General features: G+C 40.6%; 2 protein-coding genes across 4 annotated transcripts; one reads left to right on the forward strand and one right to left on the reverse strand.

Annotated features, from left to right (window-relative positions):
- Positions 1-13,519: 13,519 nt before the first annotated feature.
- LOC121786299 (N-alpha-acetyltransferase 40-like) lies at positions 13,520-22,927 on the reverse strand. Of its 2 annotated transcripts, none has more exons than XM_042184908.1 (9): positions 22,817-22,927; positions 22,596-22,698; positions 21,963-22,042; positions 21,541-21,858; positions 20,953-21,029; positions 19,913-19,952; positions 19,723-19,791; positions 17,206-17,284; positions 13,520-13,832 (listed from the first exon to the last, which is right to left on the reverse strand). In XM_042184908.1, exons 1-8 carry the CDS (start codon positions 22,868-22,870, stop codon positions 17,255-17,257), a joined length of 771 nt encoding a protein of 256 aa, XP_042040842.1. In that variant the 5' UTR covers positions 22,871-22,927; the 3' UTR covers positions 13,520-13,832; positions 17,206-17,254. The 2 variants fall into 2 exon arrangements, with proteins under 2 accessions (XP_042040842.1, XP_042040840.1); XM_042184906.1 differs by lacking the exon at positions 13,520-13,832 and adding an exon at positions 17,016-17,050.
- Positions 14,952-18,721, forward strand: LOC121786298 (type IV inositol polyphosphate 5-phosphatase 9-like). Of its 2 annotated transcripts, none has more exons than XM_042184904.1 (7): positions 14,952-16,631; positions 16,737-16,844; positions 16,957-17,296; positions 17,461-17,645; positions 17,965-18,073; positions 18,180-18,316; positions 18,391-18,721. In XM_042184904.1, exons 1-7 carry the CDS (start codon positions 16,468-16,470, stop codon positions 18,548-18,550), a joined length of 1,203 nt encoding a protein of 400 aa, XP_042040838.1. In that variant the 5' UTR covers positions 14,952-16,467; the 3' UTR covers positions 18,551-18,721. The 2 variants fall into 2 exon arrangements, with proteins under 2 accessions (XP_042040838.1, XP_042040839.1); XM_042184905.1 differs by having other exon boundaries at positions 14,954-16,631; positions 18,252-18,316.
- Positions 22,928-24,134: the final 1,207 nt, after the last annotated feature.

Consider the following 24,134-nt stretch of genomic DNA (forward strand, 5'->3'; position numbering starts at 1 on the left):
TAGTAAAGTAAAAGAGAGAGAAAAGTGATAAAGTAAGAGAGAAAAAAATAATGGAAGTAGTGTTAAATGATTATGAAATCCACTTCTAAAAATACAAAGTTTAAAAATTTCTATTTTTAAAAAATAGTAAACAAAAATGAAAATAGTTTTTACTTTTAAAGAATGATAGTAGAATTTACCTTTACCGACTTTTATGTTACGGACTTTTATGTGTCAAAAAGTGTCCAAGTTAATCTAAAAATATTATCTACGTCGTTATTCACGTCTTTAATAAAGGCAAATTGGCAACTGCAAACCATATTGATTTGAGTTGTAATGCTCAGCCCAAAATAAATCCACTGAAAATAGAAAGTGTGATTTTTCACAATAGGAAGTGAAAAAATAAATAATACAGTAAAGTGTAGTAGGCACAGCCCAAATTCTAAAAAAACATTATCTTAATTCGTAAAAGGAAAGGGTCCTTAAAGTTGAAAGATGATAATTGGGTATTGCAAAAAGAAACCAAAAAATACAATTAGTCCACTCTAATTCTAGAAACCAACGATAACAATTTATATTCAAATTTTAAATTGAGTTTCATCACTACACTTAGCGACGAAGCGCACACTATTACTTTACATTCGCCACAAATTATGCAATGCCACCTTACAACATATATATCACCAAAATCATAAAAATAATACTAATAATTTTAATTATTAATATAGGATGACTTGAGAATTCGGCAACTATAATAATATTATTATCCCAACTATTAAATGGTCCTCACATTTCCTCCCAACCTATTTTCTTTTGCAACTTGACATTTCATATGGTATATTTGAAACCATATATCAATTCATACAAAGTAGGAGTAATTTTTTCAATAAAAAATCCAAAATTATTGATAATTAGGTAAGCAATGACGGGAGAGTATGCTGTCGCCAATCTGCATCCAAACTCTTCTTATATCAAAGAGAAGGAATTGTACATATTCTTCTCAGAGTTGAATTTATGCAGTGATTACACTAATGTCTATGTCTATTAAGTAATTAATTTTGAAATTGAAAGATCCAAAATTACAAGCCCGTAAAGATTATTTTTTTTAATAATATTGTCAAATATTTAATATTTTGTGTAAAAAAGTCTATATCATCAAAATAAATCATCGCAAAATTCTCTTTTCAATATTGTAAATACGAAATTAAATAATAGGGCTTCCATTCGCCTATCCTGTTGAAGTACATTATAATTTTCAAAGAGATCTTTTTTAGCCGATTTTCAAAGAGGCTGTTAGATTAGATCTGTATGTATTGTCAAATTTGAAGGTATCTTGTAGTAGTAATTGTTAGCAAGAGAAGTGTAATGTCCGTTTTTTTTTATTTAAGGGGTGTTTGCTTTTGTGAATATCTTGTTTAAGATATGGTGTGGTATGTTTTATTTGTTTTATATTATTTATGGGTGTGAATATTTAGTTTTATGGTTATTTGAAAAGCAAATTAATATCTTAATTAATAAATTAAACCCCCCCCCTCTCTCTCGGTTTTTCTCTCCCTCTCCCTCTCTCTTTTTCGAAAACCCTCCCTCTCTCCCCACAAATCTCTCAACCTCCCCCACTCCCTCATAACCGATACCCCCCCCTCTTTTCCATACTTTTTCTCTTCTCGGTCTCTCTCTCAAGCGCTCATCTCTCTCGAAGTGTGCTCTCACCGGTAAGCTCTCTCGCCCTCCTCCCTCTCGGTTTACCTTTCCCCATTCATTCCCCCTCATCATCATCTCGAATTCTTCAAGGTGTTACGCTCGCTCGTTGTGAATCGGAGTCGGAGGAAGAAGTAAACCGCTCGAATTACGTTTGAACTATCCGGGAAAGGTAACCCAAACCCTAACCCTTGTTAAATTCGAAAAAAACATGCATGTAGGACGTTTTTGGGAAGGTTTAGATGCTGAATAGGTTTTGTGATTATGTGTTGTTGTCAAGCATGTTTTGATAGTAACTGACAGTGAGTTCCGACCCCGTTTTGACTGAGCAAACGATCTCCTTTTGGTACGAAATTTTAACCGTATAAACTTGGATGTGTCTTCGGTGTGGTGTGTAAATTTCAGCTTCATTGGATGTCGTATGATTTTATTATGTTTTGCAAGTAGACTGCGCAGATTCGCGAGTTGTATGTTTTTGGGAGATGTTTTCATGTGCTTTGGGTGTGTTTCTGAGTGTTGTGTTTTGTGAAGTATGTGGGTGTGTTTGGCCAAGAGATGGCTCGGGAAAATCAGTGTTTGGTTCGAGAGTTTTCGTGTGTGTTGGCCGAGAGTTTTAGGGTTCAGCCTAGGGCAGTTTTGTGGAGAATCTGGAAGGGATGATCCCAGGTGTTTGGGTGTGTTTTGGGATGTAGAATGCGTGGTGTGTTTGTCGTATAGGGTTTGAGAATCGGGGGTCAGAGGAAAAGGGGTGTAAACTAGGTGCCGAGCAGACGGCCGAGATGGTCGGCCGAGGTGCCGAGCAGGCGGCCGAGATGGTCGGCCGAGGTGCCGAGCCGGACGGCCGAGATGGTCGGCCGAGGTGCCGAGCCGGACGGCCGAGATGGTCGGCCGAGGTGCCGAACAGGCGGCCGAGACGGTCGGCCGAGGTGCCGAGCTGGACGGCCGAGATGGTCGGCCGAGGTGCCGAGCCGGACGGCCGAGACGGTCGGCCGAGGTGCCGAGCAGGCGGCCGAGATGGTCGGCCGAGGTGCCGAGACACAGGCGGCCGAGACAGCCGGCCGAGGTACCGAGCCAGGCCGAGACGCCGAGCCTTTTTCCCGAACCTGTTCCGGGCCAGGTGAGCCGTTTGTGCAGTGTGGGTGTTCCGGGAGTTTGAGTGTTGTGTTTGTGTCGTGTGCGCGTCTTGGGTACGTGGTATGCGTGTCGGGTGCGTGCGTGGTGTGTTTCGGACGTGTTTTTTTTGTGTGTTTATTATAACATGTTGTTAAGTGTGTGTACGTGAAACGTGCTAGATGTTGAAGTCGTCCACGTAGGAATCATGCATTGTCGTTAAACATCGTCTACCCTGACTCTAATCACGATTTATTTATCTGTCAAAAGGGTGACTGTTTCGAGGAAAGTGTGGTTGAAGGGAACTGTTTTAAAAGCTAAGCAATCGAGGTGGGCTTTTCTACCCTACTTTTATGTGGGCTATTTTTTTTTAATACGGACTTTGTTCCGGAAATGTTTATGGAGGTGAACTGTTTGTCTTGCCAATTGTTTTGATTTGAAACCTATCTGAAGTGGTTTACCACATATGTTTAATCGAATTCGGGTCTGTTGGGCTGCGAACCCTCAGGCTAGTGTACACGAGACCGGGAGCCATCTGAGAGCAAGTTGGCCGGTCTAGTTGACCTGGGGTGTGGCCACGCCCCTTGTCACCGTTGGATCAGATAGTGTATGATGGTGGGAATAAGGGTGGCAATATCTGAAAATGACTGCGCAGGTTAATTTATGAAATATATTTTGTGTACTTGGGTTATTTTCTTACACTTAAAACCCCAAGGTTACACTGATGTGGCATGACAAACTATGATTTTGGCGTGTGTCCACTGAGTGCAATAAGTACTCAGCCCTGCATGTTGTTTTCTTAATGTGCAGGTTGAGCGGCGATGGGGATGACGGATGTTGAGCAGTGAAAGCCAAATGAGTGTTTTACTTGGTCTTTTGGATGGTGTCGTGTCGTCATACCCGGCATCATCTGTCTTTTGGTCTTTTCCGCTGCTTTGTAATCCGATACATTGTTTTTATTTAACTCTGTTTACATTAACTTTAGTAATGTCTTCTTAGTACAATGTTTGAAGTGAACTTCTTTTTAATAAATGTTTTTGGGTCAAATATTCCTGTTCTCCCCTTTCTTCCCCGCTTCTTTATTCCTCCCCTAGTCGCGGTCCACCGTACTTCCTATCCTTAGGAAATGCGGGCGTGACAGAGTGGTATCAGAGCGAGGTTTTCTTTCTGCTCTGGATCCAAGAGTCTTTTTCTGTTTTGAGTAAGTTTTCAAAAGTGTCATTGGCTCAACATCCGACTCATCGCACTCAACCTGAAATGAGGTAATGAAAATTTTCAATTTTTGGAAAGTATATGGAAGTGGAGGAAATTGTGATTTTGGGTTTTGAAAATGATTTTTGGAAAGTTTAAGTAAATATTGATGCATGTGGAAGGGTACAAAGTGATGTGAAAAGTTGGAAATTATGAGAGTTATGAACTGTTTTTGTGTGATGAATTTATATGAAAGCATGTGGCTGATGTGTGATGCTTTGATGACGTGATTGTTGAGGTGAGCTTTTATGTGAGTATGTGTTGGCCTTTTGAATGTTTGAACTTAGACGTGATAGGATTTCACTAGTGCTTCTTGGACCTATAGTAGATAAGAACGTTTGGCCTTTGAACACCAGTGGGTTGGGAGTTAGAACATCGATACGTCTGCATACACATATCTCTCTCTCTTCTTCGGTTATGCACTCTGTTTTTATACGCGAGGCGGTTGTTTCTGTTTTTCTATAGATGGCGCGTATGTTCCGAACCCCGCGACGGAGTGATCGCGATAGACTTAGGGCACAGAGGATGCTCAGAGATTATAGAGTGTACCGGAAGAAGGATCACGTACCGTTGATCGAGTTCGTGGCACACTTCGATACCCTCTGGAGGGCAGCTCAGGAGTTCGGAGTGACAGAGCATGACGGCATTGAGAAGCTAATAGAATTGCTCCCCGACAGCTGGAAAGAGTGGGCCGAAAGAACGGCGAGAAGGTACACGTGGCATGAGCCCGCTACCGATGACATGGTGGGTGACATGGCTGGCTTTCGGAAGGCCGTGTATTGTGCACTGGTAGATTCTCGAGAGGAACAGCCCCCACAGGATGTGCAAGAGAGGATCGTGTACCAGGACAAGTATGTGAGCATGTACGAGGGTGAGCAAGGGTTTGAAGATGACTATGAGGAGGAACCCGAGGAGGCTCCGCAAGGGAACCCCGAGGAGGCTCAGCAAGAGAACCCCGAGGAGGACGATGACGAAGACCCGGAGGAAGGGCCTATGGATGAGGATGATAGAGTCGTAGTCGAGAATTAGAATAGTTCGTTGTCTTTTCAGTTTTTGTTTTCAGTACGATCTGCTCTTGAGAACAACGTTTGACCTCCTTTCTTTTAATGAGAATTTGGATTTTGATATATATATCCTATGTGTTGCACCTTGTACTACATGAAGATTTTATAAGAAAATTTTGAGAAAGTGGTAATTTTGGATGAGAATTGTAGTAACACTTTTTGGATATTGAATCAGAATGCCGCCAAGACGTGCACGCCAACCACGACAAGGACCCAACGTGGAGGCACCACCTCCACCACCACCGCCACCACCACCTCCACCCCCGCCTCAACAAGAAAGATTTATAGTTACGTTCTCCAGGCAGAATCCCCCTAAATTTGATGGACAGGGAGATCCCTCAAAAGCCGAAGAGTGGATACGCGGCCTCGAGCGTATCTTCAGGGTCATGGAGTGCACAGATAGGGAGCGCATTGCTGGCGCTACCTTTCAACTATCAGGTGCTGCCGATTACTGGTGGGAGACTCGGCAAAGGACTATGAATCCTGCACGCCTGGAAGCGCTAACATGGGAAGAGTTTAAGGTGGAGATTGACAACAAGTATGTCCCAAAGACGTACAGACGGGCCAAGGTGGTAGAATTCCACACGTTGAGCCAAGGCCGAATGACTGTAACCGAGTATGACCGAGCCCTCGCGCAGATGGCACGATATGCGCCCGAGTTGATGGACACCGATGAGAAATGGGCGGTGAAGTTCCGGGCCGGGCTCAGAGATGAGATAAAGGCCGCATTGGCCTGTCGAGGAGAACTCTCCTACTCGGAGATCTTGACTTGTGCACTGGACGTGGAAGATGCACTCCCTAAGCCAAGAGTTGTGGCAACAACAAACGCGACACCACTACAAGCTCAGCCAGGTCACCAAGAGAAGAGGAGGTGGGATGGTGATCAAACTCAGTATGGTGGCAAGAGGCCACAACACATGAGGAATGCACCCTTCAATGGCGGGAGACAGAATACCTTTCAACCGAGGGCAAACTTTCCGCCGAGGAACCCTCAATGTGGAAGGTGCTTCAAGTACCATACCGGAGAGTGTCGAGACCCTAGGTGCTTCAACTGTGGTGGAAGTGGCCATTACCTCCGAAATTGCCCAAATAAGAACATGGGAACGAGAACGAGACAGAACCAGCTAGGCTTCCGTCCACCATCCCAGGCACTACCTGCACCTCCACCGCAACAACGCCGCCAAGGATTGCCGTCACAAGCAAGGGCCTACGCCTTGAAGGGGAAGCAGCCGGCAAATGGGAAAGAAACCTCTGGGCAAGGGAACTTGGCAGGTATGGGCACACTTCTCAATATGCCTATAGTTGTCTTGTTTGATACGGGTGCATCGCATTCCTTTATATCAACTTCTTGTGTGGATACTTTGGGATTATCTACTGTTAAGACCGAACCCGCTATGAGTGTGACCTCACCGGTAGGCGGGACTATAGATATATCCCGATCTTGTGCATGTGTGAACTTTGGAATAGGTGAACTCAGTTTAGTGGCTCATAATTTACAAGTAATGACGATGGGTAGCGTAGACATAATCTTGGGTATGGATTGGTTAGCAGAGAACCACGTTACCCTTCATTGTAGAGAAAGGGAAATTTCGTTTGAAACCCCGGGAAAAGAGCCGACGAAGTTTTACGGAATCTCAATGAACCGACGCAAGTCCATTATCTCTGCGCTGCAAGCCACTACAATGATGAGAAAGGGATGTCCAGCGTACCTTGTTTATTTGAATGGGGAGGAGAAGAAAGACAGGAAGATAGAAGATGTGGTGATAGTGAGTGAATATCCCGATGTCTTCCCTGATGCATTGCCGGGACCCCCACCCGACAGGCAGGTAGAATTCACGATCGATCTGGAGCCCGGATCGGCACCAATATCCAAAGCACCTTATAGGATGGCGCCAAAAGAGTTGGAGGAGCTTAAGGTGCAACTACAAGAGCTACTGGAATTGGGATTCATTAGACCTAGCGTGTCGCCATGGGGAGCACCAGTTTTGTTTGTAAAGAAGAAGGATGGAACGATGAGGATGTGTATCGACTATCGAGAGCTAAACAAACTGACGCTGAAGAACAAGTATCCACTACCAAGGATAGACGACTTGTTTGACCAACTTCGAGGGGCAGGAGTCTTCTCTAAGATGGACTTGAGGTCTGGGTACCATCAGCTGAGGGTTCGGCGAGAAGATGTACCCAAGACGGCTTTTCGAACAAGATATGGTCATTATGAGTTCGTCGTGATGTCTTTTGGACTGACAAACGCCCCGGCAGTGTTCATGGACCTTATGAACCGCGTGTTCCATCCATTTCTGGATCGGTTTGTCCTAGTTTTCATCGATGATGTGCTTGTTTACTCAAAGAACGAGGAGGAGCACAAAGAGCACTTGAGAACCGTCCTAGCAACTCTAAGGGACGAGAAACTATATGCCAAGTTCAGTAAATGCGAGTTTTGGCTCAAGGAAGTGAATTTTCTGGGACATGTAGTAACCTCAGATGGAATTCGTGTGGACCCGGCCAAGGTGGAAGCGGTGCAGGAGTGGAAGTCACCTTCTACACAAAACGAAATCCGAAGCTTTTTAGGACTGGCGGGCTATTATCGAAGATTCATCGAGGGATTCTCGAAGATAGCAAGGCCAATGACGCAACAACTGAAAAAGGGAGTCAAGATGATTTGGACACCAGAATGTGAGGCGAGCTTTCAGTTGTTGAAGGAGAAATTGACCACCGCACCAATCCTAGCCGTGCCAGAGCCAGAGACTGACTATGCGGTGTATACGGATGCGTCGAAGGTGGGACTTGGATGTGTGCTTATGCAGAAGGGGAAAGTGATTGCATATGCATCGAGACAATTGAAGCCCCATGAGCTGAATTATCCGACGCATGACTTGGAACTGGCAGCCGTGGTACATGCTTTGAAGATCTGGAGACACCATCTCTATGGAGTCCGTTGTGAGATATACACGGACCATAAGAGCCTAAAGTACTTCTTTGAGCAAAAGGAGTTGAACATGCGCCAACGTAGGTGGCTCGAGTTGGTAAAGGACTACGATTGTGGTATAAATTACCATCCGGGAAAAGCAAACGTAGTGGCCGATGCTCTTAGTAGGAAGTCTCAATCTCAGCTGGCCACCTTTCTTACTATCGAGGAGAGTTTAATCCAAGAGTTCAGTAAGATGCGGTTGGAAGTAGTGAGAATACCCGAGACTGTGGAAGGAATAGTAGCCACGTTGGTAATGGAACCCGACTTAAGAGCCAGAATTGTAGAAGCTCAACGGCGAGATACGTTACTAGAAAAGATTCGCTCAGAAGTGAGGACGGGTGAACCCGGAAGTTTCCGTGAGGCAGCGGATAACGGTCTCACCTACAAGGGAAGGTTGTGTGTGCCTAAGGATGAAGGCCTGAGGATGGAAATCATGAGAGAAGCACATGAAACCCCATACGCTGCTCATCCAGGGAGCACCAAAATGTATCAAGACTTGAAAAGACAGTTTTGGTGGAACGGTATGAAAAAGCATGTTGCGGCATTTGTGGAGAGATGCCTGGCATGTCAACAAGTAAAGGCGCTACACCAACGGCCCTATGGGAAATTGCAACCCCTCGAGATTCCGGAATGGAAGTGGGAACATATTGCAATGGACTTTGTGGTAGGACTGCCAAAATCCCAGCGAGGGAACACGGTGATTTGGGTGATTATAGATCGCCTCACCAAATCTGCCCATTTTGTGCCGGTTCGTGCCACTTATGGATCCGATCAGTTGGCTAAGGTATATGTACGGGAAATTATACGCTTGCATGGAGTTCCTGCGACAATCACATCTGATCGTGATGCTAAATTCACTTCTAGATTTTGGACAAGCCTGCAGCGCGAGTTGGGGACTAAGTTGAGTTTCAGTACAGCTTTCCACCCACAAACCGACGGGCAGTCGGAGAGAACAATACAAGCCTTAGAGGATATGCTACGAGCCGTGGTGCTTGATCGAGGCTGGGGTTGGGAAGAAGTGTTGCCATTGGTTGAGTTTGCGTACAATAATAGTTACCAGGCGACGATCAAGATGGCTCCATACGAGGCATTGTATGGAAGGAAGTGTAGATCGCCACTTTATTGGGATGAAGTGGGTGAGAGAAGAATTCTCGGACCAGACTCTGTAGAAGAGATGATAGAGATTGTCCGACAAATCCGTGGGAGGATCAAGGAGGCACAGGATCGACAAAAGTCATACGCGGATGTTCGAAGGACCGATTTACAATTCGAGGTCGGAGAAAAGGTCTTTCTGAAAGTTTCCCCTTCTAAGGGAATAACCCGTTTTGGAGTGAAAGGAAAGCTGAGACCTCGATTTATCGGCCCATACGAGATTTTGGATAGAGTCGGCGTGGTGGCATACAGATTGGCCTTACCACCAAGCTTTGGGAATGTGCACAACGTCTTCCATGTGTTACAATTGAGGAAGTACGTGTTTGACCCCACACACATAGTTCACCAAGAAGAGATGATGGTCCTAAATCCCGATCTAAGTTATGAGGAGAAGCCCGAGGCTATTTTGGATCGAAGGGTGCAAGAATTGAGGAATAAGTCAATTGTTTCGGTGAAGGTACGGTGGAGGAATCATGGAGTCGAGGAAGCAACATGGGAATTAGAAGATAAGATGAGAGAGAAGTTTCCGGAGCTGTTTGAATGATCTTGGATGAAATTTCGGGACGAAATTTTTTTTTAAGGTGGGAGGAATGTAATGTCCGTTTTTTTTTATTTAAGGGGTGTTTGCTTTTGTGAATATCTTGTTTAAGATATGGTGTGGTATGTTTTATTTGTTTTATATTATTTATGGGTGTGAATATTTAGTTTTATGGTTATTTGAAAAGCAAATTAATATCTTAATTAATAAATTAAACCCCCCCTCTCTCTCGGTTTTTCTCTCCCTCTCCCTCTCTCTTTTTCGAAAACCCTCCCTCTCTCCCCACAAATCTCTCAACCTCCCCCACTCCCTCATAACCGATACCCCCCCTCTTTTCCATACTTTTTCTCTTCTCGGTCTCTCTCTCAAGCGCTCATCTCTCTCGAAGTGTGCTCTCACCGGTAAGCTCTCTCGCCCTCCTCCCTCTCGGTTTACCTTTCCCCATTCATTCCCCCTCATCATCATCTCGAATTCTTCAAGGTGTTACGCTCGCTCGTTGTGAATCGGAGTCGGAGGAAGAAGTAAACTGCTCGAATTACGTTTGAACTATCCGGGAAAGGTAACCCAAACCCTAACCCTTGTTAAATTCGAAAAAAACATGCATGTAGGACGTTTTTGGGAAGGTTTAGATGCTGAATAGGTTTTGTGATTATGTGTTGTTGTCAAGCATGTTTTGATAGTAACTGACAGTGGGTTCCGACCCCGTTTTGACTGAGCAAACGATCTCCTTTTGGTACGAAATTTTAACCGTATAAACTTGGATGTGTCTTCGGTGTGGTGTGTAAATTTCAGCTTCATTGGATGTCGTATGATTTTATTATGTTTTTGCAAGTAGACTGCGCAGATTCGCGAGTTGTATGTTTTTGGGAGATGTTTTCATGTGCTTTGGGTGTGTTTCTGAGTGTTGTGTTTTGTGAAGTATGTGGGTGTGTTTGGCCAAGAGATGGCTCGGGAAAATCAGTGTTTGGTTCGAGAGTTTTCGTGTGTGTTGGCCGAGAGTTTTAGGGTTCAGCCTAGGGCAGTTTTGTGGAGAGTCTGGAAGGGATGATCCCAGGTGTTTGGGTGTGTTTTGGGATGTAGAATGCGTGGTGTGTTTGTCGTATAGGGTTTGAGAATCGGGGGTCAGAGGAAAAGGGGTGTAAACTAGGTGCCGAGCAGACGGCCGAGATGGTCGGCCGAGGTGCCGAGCAGGCGGCCGAGATGGTCGGCCGAGGTGCCGAGACATAGGCGGCCGAGACAGCCGGCCGAGGTACCGAGCCAGGCCGAGACGCCGAGCCTTTTTCCCGAACCTGTTCCGGGCCAGGTGAGCCGTTTGTGCAGTGTGGGTGTTCCGGGAGTTTGAGTGTTGTGTTTGTGTCGTGTGCGCGTCTTGGGTACGTGGTATGCGTGTCGGGTGCGTGCGTGGTGTGTTTCGGACGTGTTTTTTTTGTGTGTTTGTTATAACATGTTGTTAAGTGTGTGTACGTGAAACGTGCTAGATGTTGAAGTCGTCCACGTAGGAATCATGCATTGTCGTTAAACATCGTCTACCCTGACTCTAATCACGATTTATTTATCTGTCAAAAGGGTGACTGTTTCGAGGAAAGTGTGGTTGAAGGGAACTGTTTTAAAAGCTAAGCAATCGAGGTGGGCTTTTCTACCCTACTTTTATGTGGGCTATTTTTTTTAATACGGACTTTGTTCCGGAAATGTTTATGGAGGTGAACTGTTTGTCTTGCCAATTGTTTTGATTTGAAACCTATCTGAAGTGGTTTACCACATATGTTTAATCGAATTCGGGTCTGTTGGGCTGCGAACCCTCAGGCTAGTGTACACGAGACCGGGAGCCATCTGAGAGCAAGTTGGCCGGTCTAGTTGACCTGGGGTGTGGCCACGCCCCTTGTCACCGTTGGATCAGATAGTGTATGATGGTGGGAATAAGGGTGGCAATATCTGAAAATGACTGCGCAGTCGAATTTATGAAATATATTTTGTGTACTTGGGTTATTTTCTTACACTTAAAACCCCAAGGTTACACTGATGTGGCATGACAAACTATGATTTTGGCGTGTGTCCACTGAGTGCAATAAGTACTCAGCCATGCATGTTGTTTTCTTAATGTGCAGGTTGAGCGGCGAGGGGATGACGGATGTTGAGCAGTGAAAGCCAAATGAGTGTTTTACTTGGTCTTTTGGATGGTGTCGTGTCGTCATACCCGGCATCATCTGTCTTTTGGTCTTTTCCGCTGCTTTGTAATCCGATACATTGTTTTTATTTAACTCTGTTTACATTAACTTTAGTAATGTCTTCTTAGTACAATGTTTGAAGTGAACTTCTTTTTAATAAATGTTTTTGGGTCAAATATTCCTGTTCTCCCCTTTCTTCCCCGCTTCTTTATTCCTCCCCTAGTCGCGGTCCACCGTACTTCCTATCCTTAGGAAATGCGGGCGTGACAAGAAGTATTGACTTTATAAGAAGCAAGTTATGATGAAATGGAGATTATTAAATTTCCCTGCAAGAATGTATATTATCCTTTTCCAGTCCCAATGAAAAGGAGGAAACATTCCATTATCCATAGGTAGTAGAATGATAAATCTTCGCAACTCAGAACTTAAAATATTCGTTAAATTTTATTTTATTTATTAAATACTTAATAAAATGTATGGATGCTATTTAAAATTTTGTGAGACACTTGATATTAGCATGGTCACGATGATGGATGCTTAAGAATATGTAGAGATTTTTTATTATTATTATTATTATTTTAATATTATAAAACATCGATGTCTAAATGCCCTTAAACTTGTTTTGCTTTTTTTTGACAGATTAAACTTTCTTGTTTTACTAAGTGGTTTTGTTGGTTCAAAGAAAATTGATAGGTTGAGTTACATAGAAATTGACCCAACAACATCTTATATATATCTTAGGTTAAAATAAATCAAGCTAAGAATGACATTTTTTGAAATGCCAAAGTTGATGGCCTGCACCCCATTATATATTTGGCTTATCGAAATCATGTAATATGCCCCAACTGAAAACAACATAATACTGTATCATATTACATGATTTAAACCTTTCACTTACTTTAAGTAATATTGACTTGACATATGTTGTTATAACTTATAACCAACTTTAATAGTTTTAGTATTTTAAACATGGTTCTCTCTCCATGAACCATCCTATTTAGGAGTAGCAATTTTCCTACTTTGGTTTTTTTTTTAATCAAAAAGAGCATAAGCTTTCGAATTTAATACTCCAAGTTTTCTGATTGAGCTAAACAGACAAAAACAATTACATTAATGAGCCAATAGAAAAAGGGGTTAATAATCTTAGTAGACGCTGCATCAACTGTTTCACTAGTGGAGTGGTGAAGGTGATTGGTTTATTTTTTGTAATGAAAATTTTAACGTCGCCCCAACACCATTAATTAAATAAATCCCCACTATCATTATATCTAATGAAACAATAATATATGCATGCTTTTTTGATTACCGGCCAGCCAATCAGATTGCGACGACTATGTAAGGTGACAAATAATGCTCAACACTACACAAATCAAACAGAGTAATCTGATTGGCTTAATAGTTGCTTGATTGTCCATTGTTGATTGGTTGTTCATTGTCTTTTTTCTTTACTTTTTTGTTTGTACGTTCATTAATTTAAAACTCATACAATCACAACAAGCATTAGGGCATCCACATTGGGCGCCCTAAGGGCACCCTAAAGCCCGTCATATGCATCGTCACGTCAGCATTTTATCCTCCTGCCTTTTCACCTGCAGTGGGGCGCCGCTATAGGTTTTACTATTGTTTTGTTAATTAATTTAAATGTTTTCAAATATATAAATGCAAACTAATTAAAAAACACAACGATTAAATAGAAACGACAAATAATACATTGATTTAAAAAGTTACAATGGTTATAAAAAAAATTGACTATTCTACAAAAGCCCTAACTTCCGGTGCAACTCATCGAGACCGTATGAATCCGTACTGAAGTCGGGGTCGTACTGCGTGTTGTCATCGAACGACCGATATTCGTCAGGTTGTGTACCGGCCACCGTGCGCCATCTCCAAATATCGGGCTACCAGGACTTGAGTATCCACCAGAATCCATTTTATAGCATATTTTGAGAGTTGAAAAGTGAATCGAAAAGTTACAAATGAAATCTGAGGATGAGGTATTTATATAAATAAAATTTTCGATTTAAAAAAAAAAACTAAAACGCGTTGCATCGTCCGCGTCGCCCACAGTGGGCGGACGATGGCGCTGACGATGCTCTATCGTCCGCGGACTAAGCTTAGGGCGCGGACGACGCATCGTCCGTCGTCCGCCCTATTGTGGATCCACTATAAGGCGGACACGCCCAATAGCCCCGCCCTAATTTTTATCCATAGCCCCAATTTTTTGTTGTCCACGGCCCCAAAATTCTATTTCCGCCACTATAGTGGACACCTCCAATAGCCCCTAAATTTTATAATCAATTTTCATTTTAAAATATTTTTAGTTTCAATCAAGTGTAATTTAAATAATCGCAGTGTGAATAACTAGAAAACGAGGTAATTAGGGCCGAATATTCGTTGTATTGCAAACTAGTAAAATTATACAACGAATAATTAAAATAAAATACAACTACAAAACTCCGCCACCGTCTACTCGGTGGCGGAGTTGGAGAAGACCTCCACGACTGAGATGGAGGAAGTGGTGGACTCGATGCCCACGGTGGGGGAGATTGATTCCAACTTCAATGCTGGGACGGAGGCGCATATCCGCCAAAGCCTGACGGCTGAGAAGCATATCCGCCAAAACCCGATGGCTGCGAAGGATAGGCCGAGGGGTTTGATGGATTGCTGTCATATCCCGATTCCTGAGAGTCGGGTGATTCGTCGTCTCCTCGGTGCATTTTTTAGAGAGTGGTTGTGTAGATAGTGAGTGGATGGATTTTGTGAAAATGGTGAAAAATAAGTGGTGAGGAGTGGTATTTATAGAGGAAAAAAAACAAAAAAAAATTTAATTTTGACCGCAGGTGCCGCGGCGGATGTCCGCACTATAGTCGTCGCGCCTATAGGCGCGGCTATGTCCCCCCCCCCCCCCGCCGCGTCCTCGCCCCTCACCCGGCGATCGCACGTCCGCCGTCTCTCGCCACGTCCGCCGCGTCCGCCCCCGTGGCGGACAACCTCGCCACTATAGTCCGCCCACCGACCGCCCACCCTCGCGGCTATAGCCGCTTCCACTCCATAGTGGACATTAGACAAACCAATTCCGATTAGCTGAAAGTGAAAATAACAAAATTCAATTCACGATAATTTGCACCCGTTAGAACCTATGAAATGGTTTCTTGTTTTATACTTTCAGAATTTTGTCTTTTGGTAGTCATAGACGTCGATACTAGAACCAAGCTTCCTGATCAATTATTCCATGAGCTAGCTTCAATTAACCTTCTTGTGCAATCTCAAAGGAAAAAGTCGTTTTTAGTCGAATTCCTTCTTGCAACTCTCCCTATAATTTCAAGAATTTTATTTAATCTGAAATCCTAATGAAATTACAGGGTATAAAGATTCTATGCATGATTTCCTTTTCAATGCCCATAATTTGGGTGAAAACTAAATTTATGGGAAAATTGCCACAACAACTAAGTTCGTGTATTTTTTTCACTTGTTTCAAAGTTCACGAGCTAAACTAAGTTTAGCCGCCAATAGCCTTTAATATTTCGCACTCCAAAGAAATTAAATTTACTCGTTTCAAAGTTCACGAGTTGGCTCGCCAGCCTTCTCTCCCCATTTTGATGCTCCACGAGACGAGATGCACGCAACACGTTGGTGTCTCATTTCGGCTAGAAAAGACCGAGACGCCAGCGAGATACGCTGCAGATGGCCTAAAACTCTCAAGTTTTGAATCCACTATCATGCTATCTTTAAAATTACTCAGTCATTCAAACAAAAAAGATTGTGCTGTGTACATGTATTCGTGTGAATAACCTCTGAAGCTAAAGTTCTCATGTTTTAGTAACGCCTTTAAAATTATTATTAATTCAAAACAAGATATAGAGAGAAGCAATTAACAGTTAAAAACTGAGGCAAACAAAACATACGACAAGAACCTCACTGAAAACAACTGTAATTCTAAATAGAAAATTACAAGAATTTGTGGTATGGATTTGTAGGCGCAGCAAAGATCGCCTGCCTAATTCTGGAAATGTTTAGCGGCGTTGACTCAAAATCAAGTGGTAATGCAGATAAGAAAAAGGATGGCCAAGAATGATAATTATCTAAAGTAAAAGTTCATAATGATCTCAACAAGAAGATTAAGTCTCTAATGTAGTTGAGGTTGTCTCATTTTCAATGAATGCAAGTTAGTCCTACTTCCAAGTTGAGATTGTCTCATTTTCTTCTACATCATTTTCAGCATTACTTTATCTTGTATTTGCTATAACAAGATTAACTTTTCCTTTCAGTAGACCCCACCGATAAAAGCCCCTTCCAACTAGCCAAATCGATCCCTTTCCATTTCGTTATTGATGTTGGATTCAGTCAGGCCTACATATTCACCCACCCACCACCCTTATATCTAATCCTTTTATAAGCTGTATCTAACCTGCACTATTTTCTGCACTTTCGCAGTTTACTTCCACCTATAAAAATACTGCTCTACAACACAGATACCCCACGAGGGAAGTGAGAGCATGCACTTCTCTATAGTTAAGAAAGAAAAGTTTGCCCGTTGACACCATGGTCGCAGAGCTTATCATGGAGGCAAGTAATATCCTTAGGAAAAGAGTGAACGATGATACTTCCATTCCACACTCGGGTAATATGTCACAAGCTTCAGCACAAAGCTCAAATCAAGCTTACTTCCGCTCCCAAGAGTATTATATTCATCACGAATCTTTCAAGTACGATCAACTTCTATATGCTACGAGGCATAGAAAATATAACCATTATTGTTTCTAAGTTCTAACCGCATGCGTCTGCTTCTTTTTCTTTTTCCCCCTAAAAAGACTCTTTGTAGGCTCTTGGAACGTAGGAGGCATCCGCCCTCCAGACAACTTGAACCTCGACAAGTTGCTCAACACTGAAGACACCATGGCAGATATATATGTGTTGGGGTAATCTTTAACTATTATGAGCATGTAAAGTTACATATCTATGACTTCTAGCTAAATGAAAGAGAGTAGAATTAGCTTTTAAATTTTTTTTTTAACTAATAACTCTTGCCAGGTTTCAAGAAATTGTCCCTCTCAATGCTGGAAATATTTTGGCGACAGAAAATAGCGACGTTTCAGTGAAGTGGAACTCTTTTATTAAAGCGGCCCTAAACAAGAGGACACCAGCAGAAGATACATTACAAAAGACAGAAATTGGAGAGTCACAAAGAATTTATCCCCTAAAAACACAGAGCTCCACCAAGTCCAATGCCACAGATTATAAATGCATAATAAGTAAACAAATGGTAGGAATATATATTACCATATGGGCAAGAACTGAGCTACACCAGTACATCAGCAATCTGGGTGTCTCATGCGTCGGATGTGGTATCTTGGGGCGCCTGGGAAACAAGGTAATAAGTTTGAATCAGACTTGATGAATGTCAATGATAAATTATGAAGATAACCTACTCTTAATGGTAATGTGTCGTACATTGCATGCGATATTACTTCCAAATTTGTTTTGAAGTATACTGATTTACCAGTAGTAACTAACTGAATCTATACGATATAACAGGGTTCAGTCTCCATCAGATTTTGCTTGCATGAAACAAGCTTTTGTTTTGTATGTAGCCATTTGGCTTCAGGTGGTAAAGAAGGCGATGAGAGACACCGAAATGCAGATGCAGCACATATATTAGCGCGCACCCTATTTCTGCCTGAACCCCTCCAGCATTTGCCCAGAAAAATTTTAGACCATGAGTACGTAGATCAGATACATCACTCAGATCACATAGTGATTATGCTGCCTGTTATTTTATGGGAGATGAACTGAAGTTGAACTTTTTTAATGCAAATTTAAGCATAAGTACTGCTTTCTTGAAAGCACTAGTCACTTGATAACTTGTAGTGCTAATACCTTCTAAGCTTTTTATACATGGAAAATATGAACAATTTACTTGAACTTAACATAAGAGCATTTCTAACTTGTTTTGAATAACTTCAAAACAATACTTATTATCAATACTGTATTCACTCATGTAGCCTCTTATGCTCAAAAGTTGCTCCTGTTTTGCAACAGCCGGGTGATTTGGCTAGGAGATTTAAATTACAGGATTCACCTGCCTGAAGATACAACGAGATCCTTGGTGAAGAATAAAGAATGGAGTTTACTCTTAGAAAATGATCAGGTAAAGAAAACTAGGAATACAGTTGATTGTATTAAAAAACGTACTTCACCTAGAGTAGCCACAGTCAGTTATTCTAATAATTTAATTCTGCACAATTCAAATAAAGCTGATAGCTGAGATGAACAAAGAATGGCATGAGGAACTAATTGAGTTTGCACCTACATATAAATATGACCAGAACTCGGATGACTATTATGGATCGGGTCAAAAAATAAAAGTGAAGAGAATGCGAGCTCCAGCATGGTAAGCCATTTTCCCCTTTAAATTTTCTACTCAACTAACTGTTCCCAGATGTGATAGAAGTAGAATTTGTGCAGGTGTGATAGAATAATTTGGTTTGGCAAAGGACTGAAGCAGATCCAGTACAACAGAGTTGAATCCAGATTATCTGATCATAGACCGGTTTACGCAAGGTTCACTGCATACGTAGAGGTGTCTAAACTCCCAGGAATGCAAAACAGCGCCATGTCAAGCTGAACTGCTTATTCAGAAACCAATTTATATTAAGTAGATCCGAATGACTAATTCCTATATTTTGTAGCTACCTAGAGTATATAAGCAAATCATTATGTACCACCTCCACCACTCCCCCGCCGCCAGATTTGTAAATTTATGATGGCAAATGCACAGAGAGTGCTGGAGCTTCAATGAGATGATATAATCAGATATATCATCTACAACCAACATTTTGAATTGTTGAAATTTGTTAAGTTCAAGTTGAACTTTAACAGAAGTGAATAACGAATTCAAAAATAAAAGAACATAAATGGAGCCACTAAACAAATAAAAGAGTACAAGTCAGTTGACTAAAATAAATGCTGTCATGAAAATGGAGATTATTTGGTAGTAAGTTACTATCACTAATATATAGTTTTAAGATTTTTTAAGATTGCTATCCTTATTATAGCTTACATGACGTTAATCAGTTTTAAATGTGGAGGGGGTGGAAGGGTTAAATAAGAGTAGTGGAATATCTGTATAAACTCAAGCAGGATATTTTCAAATCAATAAGCTTAGGAAGTGACTGGAATGCAAGAATAAGGTGGGAAAGGAATATGTTAATTCCTAATATCATGACTTGGCATAATTTTACAATTGGAAATTATCATTCTCCATGGAATTAGTAATCCATGCGGATGGGATCAGTCATCCCTTCCTCCCCCTTAGTATTACATATTCCTTATTTTCAAGAATGAATTTCATCTATTCTTTTGACAAAAACTATCCTTTAATTTTGTCATGATAAATTAACCATTTCTTTTTTCTCTCTTGAATATCGTTAGATGTGTCAAACTGATTGGGTTGGACTAAAAGATTGTCAAACTCGTCCAAAAATTGGGCTGAGTGGGTCAGCAATGTTTGACATCTCTAGATATTATGTGAGCATACTAGATAGAAATTTTAGATATATATGAACACACTAGTATAGAGCTTGAACCTCCAAGAGTGCTGGAGCTTCGCGATAAATCACTCTACAAAAAAATTCATTAGTATTTTAAGGTTTTTCATTAAGCTATACAGCAGTTCTCTCAATCAAATCATTCGAGTTCGGGGCTGTTTTACGTGGTTTAACATTAAAAGGCGTCAAAGTGCATTGGCTGGAAAATATCATATGTTTACATGTTAAACACGTTAAATTATAAACACACCTCCAAGACTGCCTGAGCTTCATTGTGTAATGACTTACAAAGTATCTCATAGTTTTTCTCTGGTCCCAACTGCAAGAGGAAAAAAGATAATAACAATATGAATATGGGAGTTCCAAGGTTTAAAATATTAAGTTTTCACCATATTGGAGAAGTTGGATAAAAGTTGTCAGTATCGATAGAGTGTTCTAACCGGATTAACTTTTGAGGGAGAAATTGCAGCAATTGTGTACCTGAAAGAGATTAAAATGCAATAAAGAATAGTTGAGAAGCTACGCAAATACCAGCCCCACCAAAAAAAACCAATGAAGCATTAGAGTCATGGTTCTTCCCAAGCAACTGGGGCCTGTCAAGCATGATATTGCAGGTGGATAGTACACATGAATTGCGAGAAAGATATTTCCTTTTTGCTTAATGAAGCTACGCATGAAATGGAGGCCAGAAAACAAACTTCACAGAAAAAATATCTTATGGTATAATATCGAAGCCCCTTGTATAATGAAGTTCTTCAGTAATTTATTATGAAACAAAATAAACTATGAGACAAGACATTGTTTTTTTACATGAAAGTCGTCATACTTTACCGAGAGAAGATTTGCAGTTTGCTGAAAAGTAAAATGTCAACCAGAATGTGATGACTTAATGTGCTGATAACAAAAGTTACATAAGCAATTTTAGGCAAAGCAATTACTAATCGTACTTTACATTTTACATTCTCCTATAAGTAAATTGCTGGGATCATCCCTAAAAGAATCTTGAAACTGGTTTTGAAAGTGTCTGCCTGAGCAAACCATTGCTAAAAAAGTGATGTATGAGAAATATTTCTATAGAGCTTGTAGTGAGAAACAGAAATATCAAATCTCAGTTTAGTTAGTTACATGCCATGAATTATTGTAGACATCAGACAGGTAAAAGTCAAGTGTCAAAGATCATGTGCCGCAACTATTCTTTGTAATGCATTGCAGAACCAAGTTAAGAGAAATTACAAATATCACGGATACAAGTCATGTGGCTATGTTCATTTTCTTGTTTCATTATACGCAGAATAAAAACCAGTTAAGTGATATATAATCTGGAGTAGATTAGCTAGTGGACTGTGATGTTCAAACTAGACGTAGCCCTGGCTGGCAGTTGGCGGTTCAGAACTTTTATTCTCTTTATGATTCTACATAAAAATAAATTATATATTTACCATTTAAATCACTTCAAACAGTGGTATACACAACGACCCACCTCAGTTTACATATATAAAAATTCATTGCCATTGGATTTGCTCTTTGGACGGTTAGAACCACAGCACCCATTCCATTCTGAAATAGAAGCAAGATAAGCATGCGTTTCTCTGAACAGGGGAACCTCGCCATTAGGCATTAGGAGAAATTGTTTCAACCAGAAATGAGTGACATTTGAATTTCATAGGCCATGTTAGTGAAATCAATGGAGAGAGAATTCAAAGAGACCAGTAATATATTCTTTAATGGTATAGACATCACTAGTGGGTTGGCATTTGTGAACTAATTTGTTCAAACGATTTTTTTCTCACACAAAATCCTGATTCGGCATAGGTACTTTAAGGGGGAAATTAGCAATTTATGGGGAATGGGAATGGCTAACACATACCCAGACCCCCAAACAAAAACAAAATGACTGATTCCTCACTTTTCGAAATGAACTTGAGTGCCAGGGAATGATTCTGCCACACCAAAAAACCATCTTCTTTTCATTCCAATACCCCACTTCATTAACCCCCATAAGCCTCACTCAAATTTTGATATGAAAAATATATTTCAGCTAAATGAAAATAGGAACATATAACAATACCTGAGAAGCAATTAGCTCAATTAATTGCATTAAGAATTTCCCTAGTCCCTTTCCTTGAACACGATGCTCAAGCTGTAATTCATAAACATAAAGTACAGGCACCTCTTCCTCCAGAGTAAATCGGTAATGTACAAAACCAACAATAGAGCCCTTACAATTGCATGGCCTCTCCACGTCCCTGAGCTCTAATGCTTTATCAGCATCCTCATCTGATACCTCATGCACAAATATGTAACGAGCTTCTGGCGCAACCATATCACGTCTCTTGGTCTTTTCTTCATCTGACCACTCTGGTCCAAAAGGTGCCTCCATGTTCAGCTGAATAAGAAAATACATCCAGGGTTGTCAAAGAAAAAAACACAAATCAAAACATATTTTTTGAGAAACGCAGCAGAAGGATTATTATATGGCATCATGGCTACCTTAAGAAGGTTTTGTATGTATTGTTTCGTACGAACAGGGAGCCTATCGCCACGTCCTGAATCCAAATGCGCATGCAATCCTGGTAATGACATGATTTAGATAGTACTGTGAATATTTAAAACAGAAGGCATCCAATGCAGGAATCAAGAAAGAGTAACAATTACAAGAGCATGTCTGCTTAAACAGTGATATCATACATCAATTACAGGATACATAGATTAAAAACAGGAAAAATCTGAAGCCTAGCATTTCTCGGGGATTTCTAATAGTAAAAAATTGCAGGAAAAAAAAGTCCATTTGATTTCTTTTCAATCATTTCCCAAATCCAATTTTCCAAACATAGAGTGCTGTTACAATTTCAGTACTTGAATAGCCACCATAAAGCCATGAAAGGTCACATAACAACCATAGTCAACTACTTAGCACATGTTATGCTCTTAAAAAACCCAAAACCACAACAACAAAAATAAAAATAAGAATAATACTCCTAATAGAAAGAATAAAAATCACATTGCCAACAGCAAAATGTTACAATGCAGTCACAATAGCATATACTTTCACCTACCTAAACCATTACTACTGTTTAATATTAGAAAAACTGTAAAGAGACAAAGCTTGAGATGCAGACAAACCGTTTCCTCGATAGTGGCGAAAATGCGGACAAGTAGCGAGATGATCTTTCACCGAAGAAGCAGCTTTGATCCTGTTCTCGATTGCTTTCTTCTTCTCAATTATCTGCTTTAGCATATGGATTGCGAAACCGATATTAAATCGAAAAACGCTCATTTTTTCAGCTCAGAAAACAATGATTACAGGAAACAATTCAATTTAATTGATGGATAAACCAATATACCTCTCGCCGCGTCTTCTTCCTTGGTCTATCGCAACCTTTGCATTCAGCTTCCATCTGCGATTTTTTTTTGTTTTTCTTTCCCTCGCATTTGTTTTTTCGTCTGACATTTATATATTCTCCTTGAAAAATAAAAGACTAAGGTTAATTTTGGTCCTAAGCGCCAAAATACGAATTTGGTCTAAAATATTCAATTTTTAAAAAATTAGTCCATAACGAATAAAATTTGTGTCGTATAGATCCATTTTTTACGGTTCTGTCAATTTTTTACGGTCAACCATCGATTAGCGAAATATTAACCCGATTAGGCTTAATCTCGGATTACTAGTCATCTAATTGTAAATGTTCTGGACCTATTTGAGCTTGATTATGAATATCATGGACTATGTTGATCAGCTGATGTTTATTAAGTTGTGTGTTTTCTGATTCAGATTCACAATAAAAAAATTCATCCAGAATTGCTAATCGAAATTCAAAAATATATTTCATAATGGTATGTAAGAGATTCAAAATACATCCATCCATATTCAAAATCAAATCCAAAATTCAAAATTCATCCAAAATTCAAAATTCATCCAAAATTCAAAATTAGGATTTTGCATTCAAATCCACCAAATTGCTTGAATACACAAACAATTGTCACAATAACATATCATACGACACAACATTCACCAATTTCTCAATTTTATCATTTATTTAAGATAAATTCAATGCTAAACCCTCAAAAGCGGAACCACCCATTGAGGTTGACTAAGAATTGGCTTCGACTTCATGAATTTGGATTGCACCACGTGAAGAAACAACATTCCTTGCTCTCACATAAAAAGTAAAGCTTTCCCCCTGCCGGCTTTGCTTGGTTGGTGACAATCTGAAGCGACGCCACCTTCTTGCAATTACAGAAAACGTAGTTAAATCGTATAACCTTCCCCCTACCCAAAAAAAGTCAATTGTAAATTTTAGATTTTAGATTTTTCTTTTAATTGAAATCGAATATGTGGGAATTTCATTATGAGGCTTGAGTTCATAATCTTTTCAATTAAAATTTAAGTGTATAAATACGATGAAAAATTGTGATTTTTTCAGGATCAATAGTTTTATTTAAAGTTTAATATTTTTGCCATACTACTACTAGCATTTTCACGTTAAATTTGTGTAAGCAATATTATTATGACGTACAATAAAGACTTTAGATCCAAATAATCTCATATTTTCATTGCATTAGTTTTATAGTTTTATTTGATGTAATATCAAATGGGGTCTTGTTAGATTGATATCGGCTCGATAAAGTTAAATAGCTACTACTAAAGAATATCACCAACTT

This window comes from Salvia splendens, chromosome 22, assembly GCF_004379255.2.
Source record: "Salvia splendens isolate huo1 chromosome 22, SspV2, whole genome shotgun sequence".
Classification (NCBI taxonomy): domain Eukaryota; kingdom Viridiplantae; phylum Streptophyta; class Magnoliopsida; order Lamiales; family Lamiaceae; genus Salvia; species Salvia splendens.